The sequence below is a fragment of the Triticum urartu genome, chromosome 5A (assembly GCF_056163025.1).
Source record: "Triticum urartu cultivar PI428250 chromosome 5A, HENAU_Tu73, whole genome shotgun sequence".
NCBI lineage: Eukaryota > Viridiplantae > Streptophyta > Magnoliopsida > Poales > Poaceae > Triticum > Triticum urartu.
In genome coordinates, this window is record NC_141877.1 from 269,842,577 (window position 1) to 269,856,814 (window position 14,238).

The 14,238-nt window shown below is 45.4% G+C and overlaps 1 protein-coding gene across 1 annotated transcript; it reads left to right on the forward strand.

The window, feature by feature from the left end:
* The first annotated feature begins 8,997 nt into the window (after positions 1 to 8,997).
* On the forward strand, positions 8,998 to 14,038 carry LOC125508329 (transcription factor VIP1). Its single transcript, XM_048673013.2, has 4 exons — positions 8,998 to 9,613; positions 10,783 to 10,915; positions 13,227 to 13,311; positions 13,508 to 14,038. Exons 1-4 carry the CDS (start codon positions 9,114 to 9,116, stop codon positions 13,786 to 13,788), a joined length of 999 nt encoding a protein of 332 aa, XP_048528970.1. The 5' UTR covers positions 8,998 to 9,113; the 3' UTR covers positions 13,789 to 14,038.
* Positions 14,039 to 14,238: the final 200 nt, after the last annotated feature.

Here is a 14,238-nt window from a genome sequence, read left to right on the forward strand (position 1 = left end):
TAAGTATCGAGTTGTAATTCTTGAGCTGTAAGTAAATAAAAGTGTGATGATCATCATTATTAGAGCATTGTCCCAGTGAGGAAAGGATGATGGAGACTATAATTCCCCCACAAGTCGGGATGAGACTCCGGACGAAAAAAAGAGAGGCCAAAGAAGCCCAAATAAAAAAAGAGTCCATCAAAAAATAGAAGGCCCAAATAAAAAAAAATAAAAAAAAATGAGAGAAAAAGAGAGAAGGGGCAATGCTACTACCCTTTTACCACACTTGTGCTTCAAAGTAGCACCATGATCTTCATGATAGAGAGTCTCCTATGTTGTCACTTTCATATACTAGTGGGAATCTTTCATTATAGAACTTGGCTTGTATATTCCAATGACGGGCTTCCTCAAAATGCCCTAGGTCTTCGTGAGCAAGCGAGTTGGATACGCACCCACTAGTTTCTTTTGTTAAGCTTTCATACATTTATAGCTCTAGTGCATCCGTTGCATGGAAATCCCTACTCACTCACATTGATATCTATTGATGGGCATCTCCATAGCCCGTTGATACGCCTAGTTGATGTGAGACTATCTTCTCCTTTTTGTCTTCTCCACAACCACCATTCTATTCCACCTATAGTGCTATGTCCATGGCTCATGCTCATGTATTGCGTGAAGATTGAAAAAGTTTGAGGACATCAAAAGTATGAAACAATTGCTTGGCTTGTCATTGGGGTTGTGCATGATTTAAATTCTTTGTGTGGTGAATATGGAGCATAGCCAGACTATATGATTTTGTAGGGATGAACTTTATTTGGCCATGTTATTTTGACAAGACATGATTGCTTTGTTAGTATGCTTGAAGTATTATTATTTTTATGTCAATATGAACTTTTGTCTTGAATCTTTTGGATCTGAATATTCATGCCACAATTAAGAAGAATTACATTGAAATTATGCCAAGTAGCACTCCGCATCAAAAATTCTGTTTTTATCATTTACCTACTCGAGGACGAGCAGGAATTAAGCTTGGGGATGCTGATACGTCTCCAACGTATCTATAATTTTTGATTGCTCCAAGCTATATTATCTACTGTTTTGAATGTTTATGGGCTTTATTATACACTTTTATATCATTTTTGGGACTAACCTATTAACCCAGAGCCCAGTGCCAGTTTATGTTTTTACCCTGTTTTAGGGTTTCGAAGAAAAGGAAAATCAAACGGAGTCCAATTGACCTGAAACTTCACGGAACTCATTTTTGGAAGGAAAGAAGCTCACTTTTATCATTAGTTACCTTGTTGTTTTTATAATTTCAGATTACAAATACCTTTATCTACTATCCATATACCACTTGTATCACCATCTCTTCGCCGAACTAGTGCACCTATACAATTTACCATTGTATTGGGTGTGTTGGGGACACAAGAGACTCTTTGTTATTTGGTTGCAGGGTTGCTTGAGAGAGACCATCTTCATCCTATGCCTCCTACGAATTGATAAACCTTAGGTCATCCACTTGAGGGAAATTTGCTACTGTCCTACAAACCTCTGCACTTGGAGGCCCAACAACGTCTACAAGAAGAAGGTTGTGTAGTAGACATTAGGAGCCTCCATCAAGATTGTGGAGTTGAACCAAGGAGTTTGTAAGGTCAAGGAGGCCACCTACTTCGTGAAGATCTACCCAAGTGAGGCAAGTCCTTCGTGGGTGATGTCCATGGTGGGATAGACAAGGTTGCTTCTTCATGGACCCTTCATGGGTGGAGCCCTCCGTGGACTCGCGCAACCGTTACCCTTCGTGGGTTGAAGTCTCCATCAACGTGGATGTACGATAGTACCACCTATCGGTACCACGCCAAAAATCTCAGTATCTACATTGTGTTTGCCTTTCCAAACCCCTCCATTTACCTTCATATGCAATGTTTTATGTTTCGTTGCTATACTCTTAGAATTGCATGTGTAGGTTGATTGCTTGACTTGTACCAATTTGCTAAAATCTGCCCAGACTTAAAATAGGGAAAAGGCTAGATTTTTTATTTGGTCAAGTAGTCTAATCACCCCCTCTAGACCTACTTTCAATCCTACAGAACTATATGCCGTATATCGCACATGCCTTCATCTGGCTGCCCGTTTCTATTCTTCTTCCTCGTCGCAAACAGTTAATTGAACTGAACTGTATGCCCCACATCGCACACACAACTAAAATAGGAACCGTGTTTGATGCATCCATCATCGCAAACGTTTTGCACCTTTTGACAGTTTTTTACACCACCGTTTGCGATTAATGCATCGCACACAGTTTCGTCGAAGGGTCTCTGATCATAGTGGCATGTTAGCAGCATCCTGCAGTAGTGGCTAGATAGGTCGCAGCGTGATGCGTCCAACGGTGGTGGAGGCATGGCCGGGGGTCACCGGTAGCATGGTCGGCGGTGAGGTCGTGCGGGACGCAGGGGCGAGGTCAAGCGGGACACGGTAGAACGGGGCGGTAGTAGGCACTTGACGCGGGCAGGCGCAGGCGGAGCGGTGCTGGCGAGGTCGCGGTGAGGCACGCCACCAGGGCACGGACGACGCGGGGAAAAGCCAAGAGCGGGGCTAGGGCACGGCAGGGTTCACGCGCGGTTGGGTGGCCAATGAGGGGGAGCATCAGGCGACGTTGCGCGGGCGCGGTCATATTGGTGACTGCGGCGGGGCGCCGGGCAGGGGAGTGCACCGAGGCAGCAGGGCGACGAGCACGGGCGGCAACCAGTAGTAGCAGCGCCGAGAAGCAGCAGCAGCGCATGCGGCCACGGGGTTGGGCAAACTGTCGATGACGACAACAGAGCAGGGGGATCGAGGGGGAAGGAGGGGGCTCACCGGCCCTGCAGGTGTGCAACAGTGTGCGCGGGGAAGGCTCGACGACGGCGTGCGTTTGTCGGGGCGGCGTCCTCGGGCGCCCTGCGAGCGAGGCATCGGGGCGGGGAGGTAGCTCCGGTGTCGGCCCCTTCTCCAGGTCAGCGAAGAGGGAGAGGTGGAGATGGGGAGAGAGAGGGGCGCGAGTGGTAGTGGCGCAAGTGGGGGGAGGAGAGCCCGAGGCGCCGGGGCATCCTTATCCTCCACCAAGGCGTCACCGGCGAAGCGGTCGGGTGGGAGCACGCCCTCAGTCGTTTATAGTAGGACGAAGATGACCGAGAGGTGGGGCCGGGCCGGCTGGTGGTCCTGGTGGGCCAAGGCCCAGTGGGGTAGGGTGGGTTTCCTTTTATTTTCCTTTTGCCTTTTCTCTTTATTCTTTTCTGTTTTCTTTTAGTTCATTTTATTTTTAGTTTTATTAAATATAAAACTAGCTCCAAAATTAGTAATATTAAGTATGCCACTGCCACAAATAATTTGGCACCTAACAAAATGGACCTGTATTTGTTTTATTACTAAATGCATTTAATAACTGTTTTCAGCTATCATTTTAATTGTTTTAGGACATTAATCCACTTTATAAAATGTTGGTTCACCACCATAATTAGTTATGTAATATTTGCCACACTTTGAACATTTTTGTTTGCACGTTTGAAAATTTGAATTTTGGACTTTAATTTGAATTTGAATTTGAATGGTGTTTGAATGCAAGTGAGGACTAGCAACAGTAAGAGTGATGACATGGTGTCATTAGCAGGGGATTACTGTAGCTTAATTATCCGGGCGTCACAACACACCCCTACCCGGCGCGCCAAATGTTGGAATCAGGGCTCCACGGACCCAAGAAGGTCCGAACTCTGGGGTGCGCTCACTGCCTTCGCTAAGCCATGCTTCGCGATTCCACAATCCCACGGCTATGCTTCAGCATGCTCGAGCTGGAAGGAAGAACGGTGGATAATACGTCTCCAACGTATCTATAATTTTTGATTGTTCCATGCTGTTATATTATCAATCTTGGATGTTTTGTAATCATTTTATAGTCATTTTATATCATTTTTGGTACTAACCTATTGACATAGTGCTAAGTGCCAATTGCTGTTTTTGCATGTTTTTTACATCGCATGAAATCAATACCAAACAGAGTCCAAATACAATGAAATTTTACAGAGATTTTTTATGGACCAGAAGACACCCAATGGGCCAAGGCAGCGCCTGGGGGGTGCTCCGAGGGGAGCACAACCCACCAGGGCACGCCAAGAGGCCGAGGCGCGCCCTGGTGGGTTGTGACCACCTCGGGTGCCCCCCGGACTGCCTCTTTGCTCTATAAATACCCCAATATTCCAGAAACCCTAGGGGAGTCGACGAAAATCAATTCCAGCCACCGCAGAGTCCGGAACAGCCAGATCCAGTCTAGACACCATCACAGATGGGGTTCATCACCTTCATTGGTGCCTCACTGATGATGCGTGAGTAGTTCTTTGTAGACCTTCAGGTCCTTAGTTAGTAGCTAGATGGCTTCCTCTCTCTCTCTCGCTGAATTCTCAATACAATGGTCTCTTGGAGATCCATATGATGTAACTCTTTTTGCGATGTGTTTGTTGGGATCGGATGAACTTTGAGTTTATGATCAGATCTATCTTTTTATATCCATGAAAGTATTTGAGTTTCTTTGATCTCTTTTATGCATGATTGCTTATAGCCTCGTATTTCTTCTTCGATATTTGGGTTTCGTTTAGTTAACTTGATCTATTTATCTTGAAATGGGAAGAGGTGCTTTATAGTGGGTTCGATCTTACGGTGCTTGATCCCAGTGACAGAAGGGGAACCGGCACGTATGTATCGTTGCTACTAACGATAAAACGATGGGGTCTATCTCTACATAGATAGATCTTGTCTACATCATGTCATCGTTCTTATTGCATTACTCCGTTTCTCGATGAACTTAATACACTAGATGCATGCTGGATAGCGATCGATGTGTGGAGTAATAGTAGTAGATGCAGGCAGGAGTCGGTCTACTAATCTTGGACGTGATACCTATGTAATGATCATTGCCTGGATATCGTCATGATTACTTGAAGTTCTATCAATTGCCCAACAGTAATTTGTTTACCCACCGTTTGCTATTTTTCTTGAGAGAAGCCACTAGTGAAACCTACGGCCCCTGGGTCTCTTTCTCATATTATTTGCCTTGGCGATCTACTTTTCCTTTGCTTTTATTTTCAGATCTATTAAACTAGAAATACAAAAATATCTTGCTGCACTTTATTTTATTTGGCGTTTGATCTATCAATATTTACAACTTTCTCCCGTCCACGTGCCAATTTCTGGCGCCATTACCCGAAAGGGATTGACAACCCCCTTTACACGTCGGGTTGGGAGTATTTGTTATTTGTGTGCAGGGGTTGTTTACATTGTGTTGCTTGGTTCTCCTACTGGTTTGACAACCTTAGTTTCATATATGAGGGAAATACCTACCGCCGTTGTGCTGCATCATCCCTTCCTCTTTGGGGAAATACCGACGTAGCTTCAAGCGACATGAGTGGACACACCAGTTTACCCAGGTTTGGGCCATCTGCGGTGTAAGACCCTACCCCTGCTTGTGGTTGGATTGCCTCATGAGGGAGGATGAGTATAAGGGTACAAGGGGGGAAATGAGCAGTCTTCTGGAGGGATCCCTTTCTACGGTGGCACCCTACCCCTACTTATACTAGCCTTGGTTCTCTTCCCCCGAAATCACTTGGCTGGAAGGGTTGCCACAACGGCCAGTCTGAAGGGGGACAAGAGTACAAAATCCTGACTAAAGGTGGTCTTCGCCTGCAAAGGCCTTGTGCCGTGACGCGTCGGTGGGCTCGGTGATGACCTCCGTCTTGGTGAGCCCTTCATCATGGCCTTCTTGCACCAAACGGGTAACCTTTGGAGATTGCTTTGGGAATTGCATGCTGCCCTTGCTTCCTTAGCACCAAAGAGGAAAATCTCCCTGTGCCCGCCTGCTGGCGCTCCTCTGGCTTCGCTCGTCGCTACATGCATCACCCACGTGACGACGCAGGGCCTCGTGACTCCACTGAGCAGCTCCTTGACTCGCACGCCTCCACGAGGGGCCTCGGGAAGCAGCCTCGTGAGACTCCTGGAGACACTTGCTGACGTACGCCTCGCGAGGGTCTTGCTTGTGAATCTCTACCATTGGGCCAGCCTTGAGCCTCCTGGAGGGCGTTGCGCACTGGGCCGCGGGCAGACAGGCCTGGGTGCCCCCAGTCCCACGGGCCCGACGGGCTCTTCATGTTGGCTGCACCCGTCTTGGCTTTGGGTCTTATCGGGATCGAAGCCTTGGCCTTGACCCTCGGGGTGGAAGGCTTGGCCACAACCCTCATAGATGACGTTCTCCATGAAAGCGTTGAAGTCGGGGTCGTCTTGCGCCGGCGTTGGGTAGAGCATTCCGTCAAATAGGTTGCGGGCGTCTGGAAGGTTGGTCATAGGAATCGCCCACGGTTGCTTGCTTTGCATCCCGGTGGCCGACTAGTCGACAATACCCGACCCACACGTGATGTTGAGGTTGATGACGATCGCGGGGGCGGGGCCGCGGGGGTGGCCGGCGCGATCAGGCTGCCGTCCGGCGACGTGGAGAAGCAGGTCGCACCATGCTTGTGCGCCGGGACGACGCCCGTTTGCGGTGTTGTGGAGGGTGAATAGCCGACGAGCATGTGCTCGCCTCGGCCATTGCGGAGGTCGAAGGAATGGCCGACACGGGTCGGCTAAACCCTAGCACGAGGAGGGCATGCGTCGTCGCTGCTTGCTTGGTCTTAGTGACGAGGGCCTCGTTGTCCTGAACAGTGGCCATGTGTTGCGCAACGGCGGCCTCGAGGGCATACTGGGCGACAACTTTCCCCTCCACCATAGCGGCCCTCCGGGCTCTCCTCTTGGCCGATTCTTGGTTGAGTCGGTCGAGCTCCGTCGGCGAGATCTCTGCCTTCGGCTTCTTCTTCTTTGTGGCAGGACAGGCAGAAGTGGCGGCTGGGACGATGACGACGGGTTGCTGCGGGGCGCTGACCATGGAGCTGGAATGGGCGGGATGGTTTTTGGGAAAGAAGAGGAAAATGAGAACGTTGTGTCTCTGATAGGCGGGCCATGGGAAGACAAGGTCCTGCATCCCGCCCATCCGCGTCCTCCCTGTTTTGACACAGACACGGATCAATTTTAAGCCAAAAATGGGTCGCTGATGGATAGGAAACGGACGTCCGTCTATTTGCGGGCGCGCGTTGGGTCCAAAGGGACACGACCGGACGAAGGAAATGGGGTCGGGAGTTGGCCTCACACCCACGCTCCATCGGGGGGAGAAGTTCACCGGCAGAGATTGCCAGGTCCGCACCAGCTGCCGCACGCCGCTCGCTCATAGGACCAACGCGGCATTCCTTCTACCTGACAAAGTTACATCCATGCCCTTGGTACTTGACTCTGGCTGCACCGAGTCCACGGACGGCGGCATAAGAGGAAGAGGTAATATCACAGGTGGTGCTTAAACTTGCCACCGATGTTCATTTTAGTGCCTGAAGTTGAAAAATACACCAAACTGGTTTTAAAACTTGGCACGAGCGTGCAAATACGGTGCTAATCCTATTAGTAGACGTTTTTATACTGACGTGGCACCGTAGTTCGCTTAGCATGCACAGACAACCTCGCCCTAGCAAACTGGAACTACTCGCCCATACGTTTTCTCGTGCATGTTAATGAAAACAGATCCTTTTTTTTAGAATAATGAAAACATTTCCTATTTTGTTAGATAAAGAAACACGTTAGTGGGTTTTAATGGCCTGCTGCAGTGCAGCCCAGTTTGCGCATGTTAGTTTGATTTAGAAATTTGTAAAAAAAATTGTTAATTATAATCACAGTAATAAAAATACATTTCAAATATTTGTGCTTCAAATTTTTTATAAATACATATAAATTAAATAACTAAAATGTTCATGTAATTAAAAAATAGTCAGCTATTTACATGTGATTTATAGTTAAAGCTTTTAGTAAATAAATTTTCTAAATTGTTTAGTATATGAAAAATAATTATAAAAAAGTTAATTTTTTGAGTAAATTCTAAAAGATTATGCATGCTTGGATTATGCTTAAAAGGAAAAAAATGATAAGTAGAAACATTTTTTATTAATATTCACATGTGTATAACTTTCTTTTTTTGCGAGAAACATGTGTATAACTTTCATCGTGTCATATATTCATATTTTTTTATAATTAAACTATAGTCTGGAGTGAATATTTTTTATAAACTAAAATTTTAAATTTTGCATATTTATGAACATTTTACATTATTGAAAATTTGTTAAACAATATGAATCGTAAAAATGTACATGTAACTATTAAAAGGTTTATGTAGTTAAAATAATATTTATGAATTGTAGTATAGAAAATATTTATATAATTCTAAATTTTAAAGCCATTTTTATAATCAAAAATACCATTTTATTTATAGGATACATTTAAAACAAATATGTGAATATTTTTATTACTGTGATTATAATTTACAAACTTTTTTACAAAATTCTAAATGAAACTAACATGCACAAACTGGGCTGCACTGCTGAGCCGATTAAAACCCACGTACGTGTCTCTTTATCTAAAAAAAAAGAAATGTTTTCATTATTCTAAGAAAAAGGATCTGTTTTCATTAACAGGTTGTCTGTGCATGCTAAGCGAACTACGGTGCCATGTCAGCATAAAAACGTCTACTAATAGGATTAGCACCGTATTTGCACGCTCGTGCCAAATTTTAAAACCAATTTAATGTATTTTTCAGTTTTAAACACTAAAGTGAACATCGGTGGCAAGTTTAAACACCAGCTGTGATATTACCTCTGACAGGAACGTCCGATGCTCCTAGCGATTTGTACTTCCCGGTGGCCGCACCCGTACGCCAGGTCCACCAGGACACCCTCTTCCACCTCGCGTCCACACTTGTGCTCCCGACGGAGATTCTCTACAGCTCCCTGGACTCTCCTCACCAGCCACACACCACTTTGACCGTCCATCGAGCCTCGCGATTTGTTCAGGCTGCGCGAACTCGGTGCACCGGGACCACGCGGGGGAGCGCGGCACCACCCACGCAGCCTGCCCCCATTTTCTCCTCACACGTATCCCACCAACTCGATCCCCCGAGCTCAAACATACACACACACAGCGCAACGCCTCCCAGCTCTACTCCACGTGCTGCCGCCGCCTCCGGCGTAGACCTCCCGTTGGCCGCCATGGACCCACGCTTCCAGCTGCCAACTCCGGTGCCGTCCCCCGGCGGCACTGGTGTGCGAGGGCACCACCGGCGGGCCCATTCGGAGACGTTTCTGCGCTTCCCCGACATCGACCTCTTCCTCGACCCCGATGGAGACTTCTCCTTCTCCGACCTCGACTTCCCATCCCTCTCCGACGACTCCCCGGCGGTCTCCGACCCGACCCCGCCTCCTCCCCCGCCGATGGCGGCCAGCTCGTCCCAGACACCGGCTCCCCGTCCACCGGGCGGGACCCACAACAGGAGCCTCTCCCTTGACGCCGCCTTCTTCGAGGGCCTCGCCTTGCAGGGGGGAGGAGGCGGGGGTGGTGGTGGCCATAAGAGGAGCGGGTCCATGGATGGGGTGAACTCGCCGTTCGAAGGCGAGTCGGCGCTGTCGGGCGGGCTGGACTATGCCAAGAAAGCCATGCCGGCCGAGAGGATCGCCGAGCTAGCTCTCCTTGACCCCAAACGCGCAAAGAGGTGAGGAAATAAATCTTCAGCTGTTCTTTCTCGATCCGGAAGGTGGTGTCATCTCATCTACTGATGTAGTAAGTTGTCATGTGAACCATGTATATATGTTTTTGACCTGCTGACGGTCCCTCATTGAGGAGGTCCCCCTAGTGAACTATCGTTAGGTCATCCGAACGAATGCTGCAACCTGAATGTGTTTCCTAAAAAAATCACTCCCAGCGAAAGAGGATTGCCGGTAAAACATACTCCCTCTGTAAATTAATATAAGAGCGTTTAGATCACTACTTTAGTATTCTAAACGCTCTTATATTAGTTTACGGAGGGAGTATATATTTGCCATGCTATTGTATAAAGATTTGCCATGTTGTAAAGAAAAAAATTGCAATGCTAACAGAAAGATTAATTTGCCATGCTGCAGCAGAGTAATTGCCATGCGGTTTTAGGGATTTGCCATTATGCAACGAAAATTCCCAACTTAGTTCAAGATTTGCCATGCTGGCAGACGAATATTGCCATGCTACATCAAACGGAAATGGTGAAAATTCCCATGCTCTAAAAAAAAGAATTTGCCATCCTGAGCGAACCGTTTAGTGCCGTCAGGCTGTAGTTCGCTCAGAGGGGTGCGTGGGAGCGAAAAGTGATTGCCACGTGTCTTGCTTTGAGATTCGTACACAGGAATTGAACGTGTCACAGCGCGTTCATTAAAAAAAGAAACCTCTGAGCTGACGTCAGATCGTTAAGATTATACTCCCTCTGTTCCTAAATACTATAAGTCTTTGTAGAGATTTCACTATAGACTACATACAGAGCAAAATGAGTGAATGTACACTCTAAAATGCATCTATATACATCCGTATGTAGTTTATAGTGGAATCTCTACAAAGACTTAGATTGATGGAGTATTTAGGAACTGAGGGAGTATATTTTTGTTAATGGAACCATGTATGTTAATGTTTGTAGTAATTTCTGCTACTGAAAGTGTGCTATCAGTTCTGAGATCCTGGATATCTGGATGATAGTTGCAAGGTCTAGGGTTTGTCTCCTAGTTGTGTTTGGGTTGTACGAATTTTTGTCAGTTTTGAGATCTCAGATATCTGGATGGTAGTTGCAAGGTTTAGGGTTTGTCTCCTAGTTGTGTTTGGGTTGTACTAATTTAGGATAATTGTATGTCTGTGTAGGATTTTGGCAAACCGGCAGTCGGCGGCGAGGTCAAAGGAGAGGAAGATCAAGTATACCGGTGAGCTAGAGAGGAAGGTCCAGACACTGCAGACCGAGGCCACTACGCTATCAGCACAGCTTACACTTCTCCAGGTATGGGATTATTTTATGAAGGGGTGTGAGATGAGTTTTCTTTTATGTAATCCACTATGTTCATTGGTCAATTGTGATGTTTGACATGTAGCATGACCCTAATAGAGTAACCTATACGAAAACCAAAGTTTGACTCATAATTTGTTCTGTTCTGTGTTGAAGCAGATAGCTGATTGTATGTTTGCTGTATATACTTTATAGCATGTTGTTGCATTCAATCCTTTACATTGAATTTGAAGATGCTTAGTTGGGTCATCTGCAACTGAAGTTGTTGATAGCTTGAGGCTTGAAACGAACTAATTTATGTTGATATGTAACTGTGTTTTGTTTTGGGAGTAGTGTGGAAATGACACACATAGTACTGTTCAGCTTTTGAATTGTGTGACAGTGCGAAGAATTTACATTTCGTATTAAATTTTTGTCATGGACTAGCTTTATCATCAGCATTTACATTTTGCTAGAATTGTGATATATTACATTGAGAACAGTTTACTGTAGGTATATAAGTCAGTAGGACAGAACACATATATGAACTGGATTGCCCTTCACATTAGTCCATGCTGCGTGTATACATTGTTCATTTTAAACAGAGAAGAGCCAAAGTTTTGTTGATGAAATGGACAAGCATTATGGTAATTAGAGTAAGTAGTAAAGCATGAAAAGTTACGACAAATAGGTCTAGCGATGTGTCTGAGAGAGAGAGAGACCTCATTCCGGATCGGATCCTTTTTTGCGTGGCCACACATCCATCTCAACATGCACATTTCCGCTACACCTAACTGTTGAACATGTTGTCTTTTACTCGGCCAACACTCAGCGCCATACAACATTGCTGGTAGAATCGCAATCCTATAGAACCTACTCCCTCCGCCCCATAATATAAGACGTTTTGGTAAGCTAACATAGTTTGCAAAAATGTCTTACATTATGGGACGGAGGGAGTACCTTTTAGCTTTTGTGGCACTCTCTTGTCACAGAGAACGCCAGAAGCTCCACTTTATCCATTCGGCTTTGATTTGATGGGTCACATCTTCATTGATATCACCATCCTTCTTCAACATTGATACCAAATATCGAAAGGTGTCCTTCTGAAGTACCACCTGCCCATCAAGGCTAGCCTCCTTTCTCCTTGTGCCTAGCAGTACCAGAACGACGCCTCATGTACTTAGTTTTAGTTCTACTAAGCCTATAACCTTTCGATTTCAAATTTTGTCTCCAAAGCTCTAACTTTCTATTAACCCCCGTACGACTATCATTTACTAGCACCACATTATCTGCAAAGAGCACCATGGGATATCTCCTTGTATATCCCTTGTGACCTCATGCATCACCAAAGCAAAAAGATAAGGGCTCAAAGCTGACCCTTGGTACAGTTCATTTTAATCGGAAAGTCATCAGTCTCGTCATCACTTGTCACAACATTATCGTACATGTCCTTGATGAGGGTAATGTACTTTGTTGGGACTTGTGTTTCTCCAAGGCCCACCACATGACATTCCATAGTAATTAGTACAACTTTGAACACCCCCCTTGTTCTTGAAGATTGGTACTAATATACTCCGCCTCCATTCTTCTGGCATCTTGTTCGCCCGAAAAATGAGGTTGAAAAATTTAGTTAGCCACACTATCGCTATCACTATGTCTCCGAGGCCTCTCCACACCTCAATGGGGATACAACCAGGGCTCGTCGCCTTGCCTCCTTTCATCCTTTTTAAAGCGTTCTTGACCTTAGACTCCTGGATTCGTCGCACAAAACACCTGAGCGTATCATCAAAGGAGTCATCCAGCTCAATGGTAGAGCTCTCATTCTCTCCATTGAACAAAGGGCCACGGACATGCCAAAAAATAGCAACCATCAAACAAAGGCCAAAGTTTTGAGCACTACCAAACATTTGGCGGTGTTCCTTTGGGTACAAACCAAACACAACCCTTATGTTTCTGGTTACATACTATTCACGTGCCTTTGGGGCTTTGCATAAGCATCTACCTTTATTGATAAGACCTCTGTTAACTATTACCTCGGAAGTAAAGATGATTATAGTATATGCTTGCTGAGTCAGTGTTAATAAATTTAGACAAGTTTCCCTGTATGTAGAGTTTGCAGTTTTGCATGGATGTTGAATTTTTTTGGACCATGCTAGCACAAACCCCCCTTTCTGTATGCCGCTGAGAATATTCGTTGGTAATTGCTAGTAGAGTTTTAATCCTCTTGCTTTTTCGTGTGGATATGATCTTTAATATCGGTGATGTAACCTTTTTTCATATATAGCTTATTCTCGTATATAATCTATTGCTATTACTTGAAACACAGAGGGATACTTCTGGTTTAACTACTGAGAATAGAGAACTCAAACTTCGGTTGCAGTCCATGGAGGAGCAAGCTAAACTACGGGATGGTATGTTCTGATCTTCCGCTAGAACTTCTTCAGTTCTTCCGGTAGCCATTATTTAAATTCTCTGAAGTTTGCCTGCTACTGGTCTCTGAATCTGTTGACATGTTGGCTGGTCAGTTAGTAAAGCAAAATTCAGTATTTGTGTTTTTCTAGCTCAAGGATGAACATAATAAAATGCTCCATTCCATACCAAATGCAGCTCTAAACGACGCCCTGCGAGAAGAAGTCCAGCGACTTAAGATAGCTGCAGGGCAAGCTCCAAACATGAATGGGAGTCAATTCAACGGCGGATTCCAGCAGATTCCATCCTATTTCTCTCAGCAACATCAGCGGCAGCAGCAGCAGCAGCAACAGCAACAGATGGCTTACATAGGTGGGCACCAAGCTCAGCGTCACCATCCAAACCATCATCAGAGCCCATCGAATGGTGGCCAGTCGCTGAGTGGTCTGTCCCTAGACGATTCCATGGATTTCATTTGAGGAGGAAAACTAGGGCCCTCCTATTAAATCATACACCAACTGCAACTCAGCATTGTACAGATAGCTAATGTACTATCTATGCATATGAATCATTGGTAGGGTAGCTAGCCGTTCTTTGTATTTCTATCATTAATCAGAAAGCATGCTCTTGTATGACATAATCTCCTCTTTCACTTCTTTGTCTGTTTCTGGAGAACAATTGATGATACTGGTAACTCTTACTTACAGAAATGTGCTTTTCAGGTCATAACTGTTACGAGATACACTTGTTATGTCGTGGAGTTAGATTTTTTTTCTTCGAAAAGGGGGTTCGCCTCAGCCTCTGCATCAAAACGATGCATACGGTCAATATTATTAAAAAGCTAAAGGTTTAACATAAGTCTCGAACAAAGAAGAAAAAAAGGCTCACGAAGAGCTAAACAATAGTAGAAAAGCCACAACAGGCTGGCA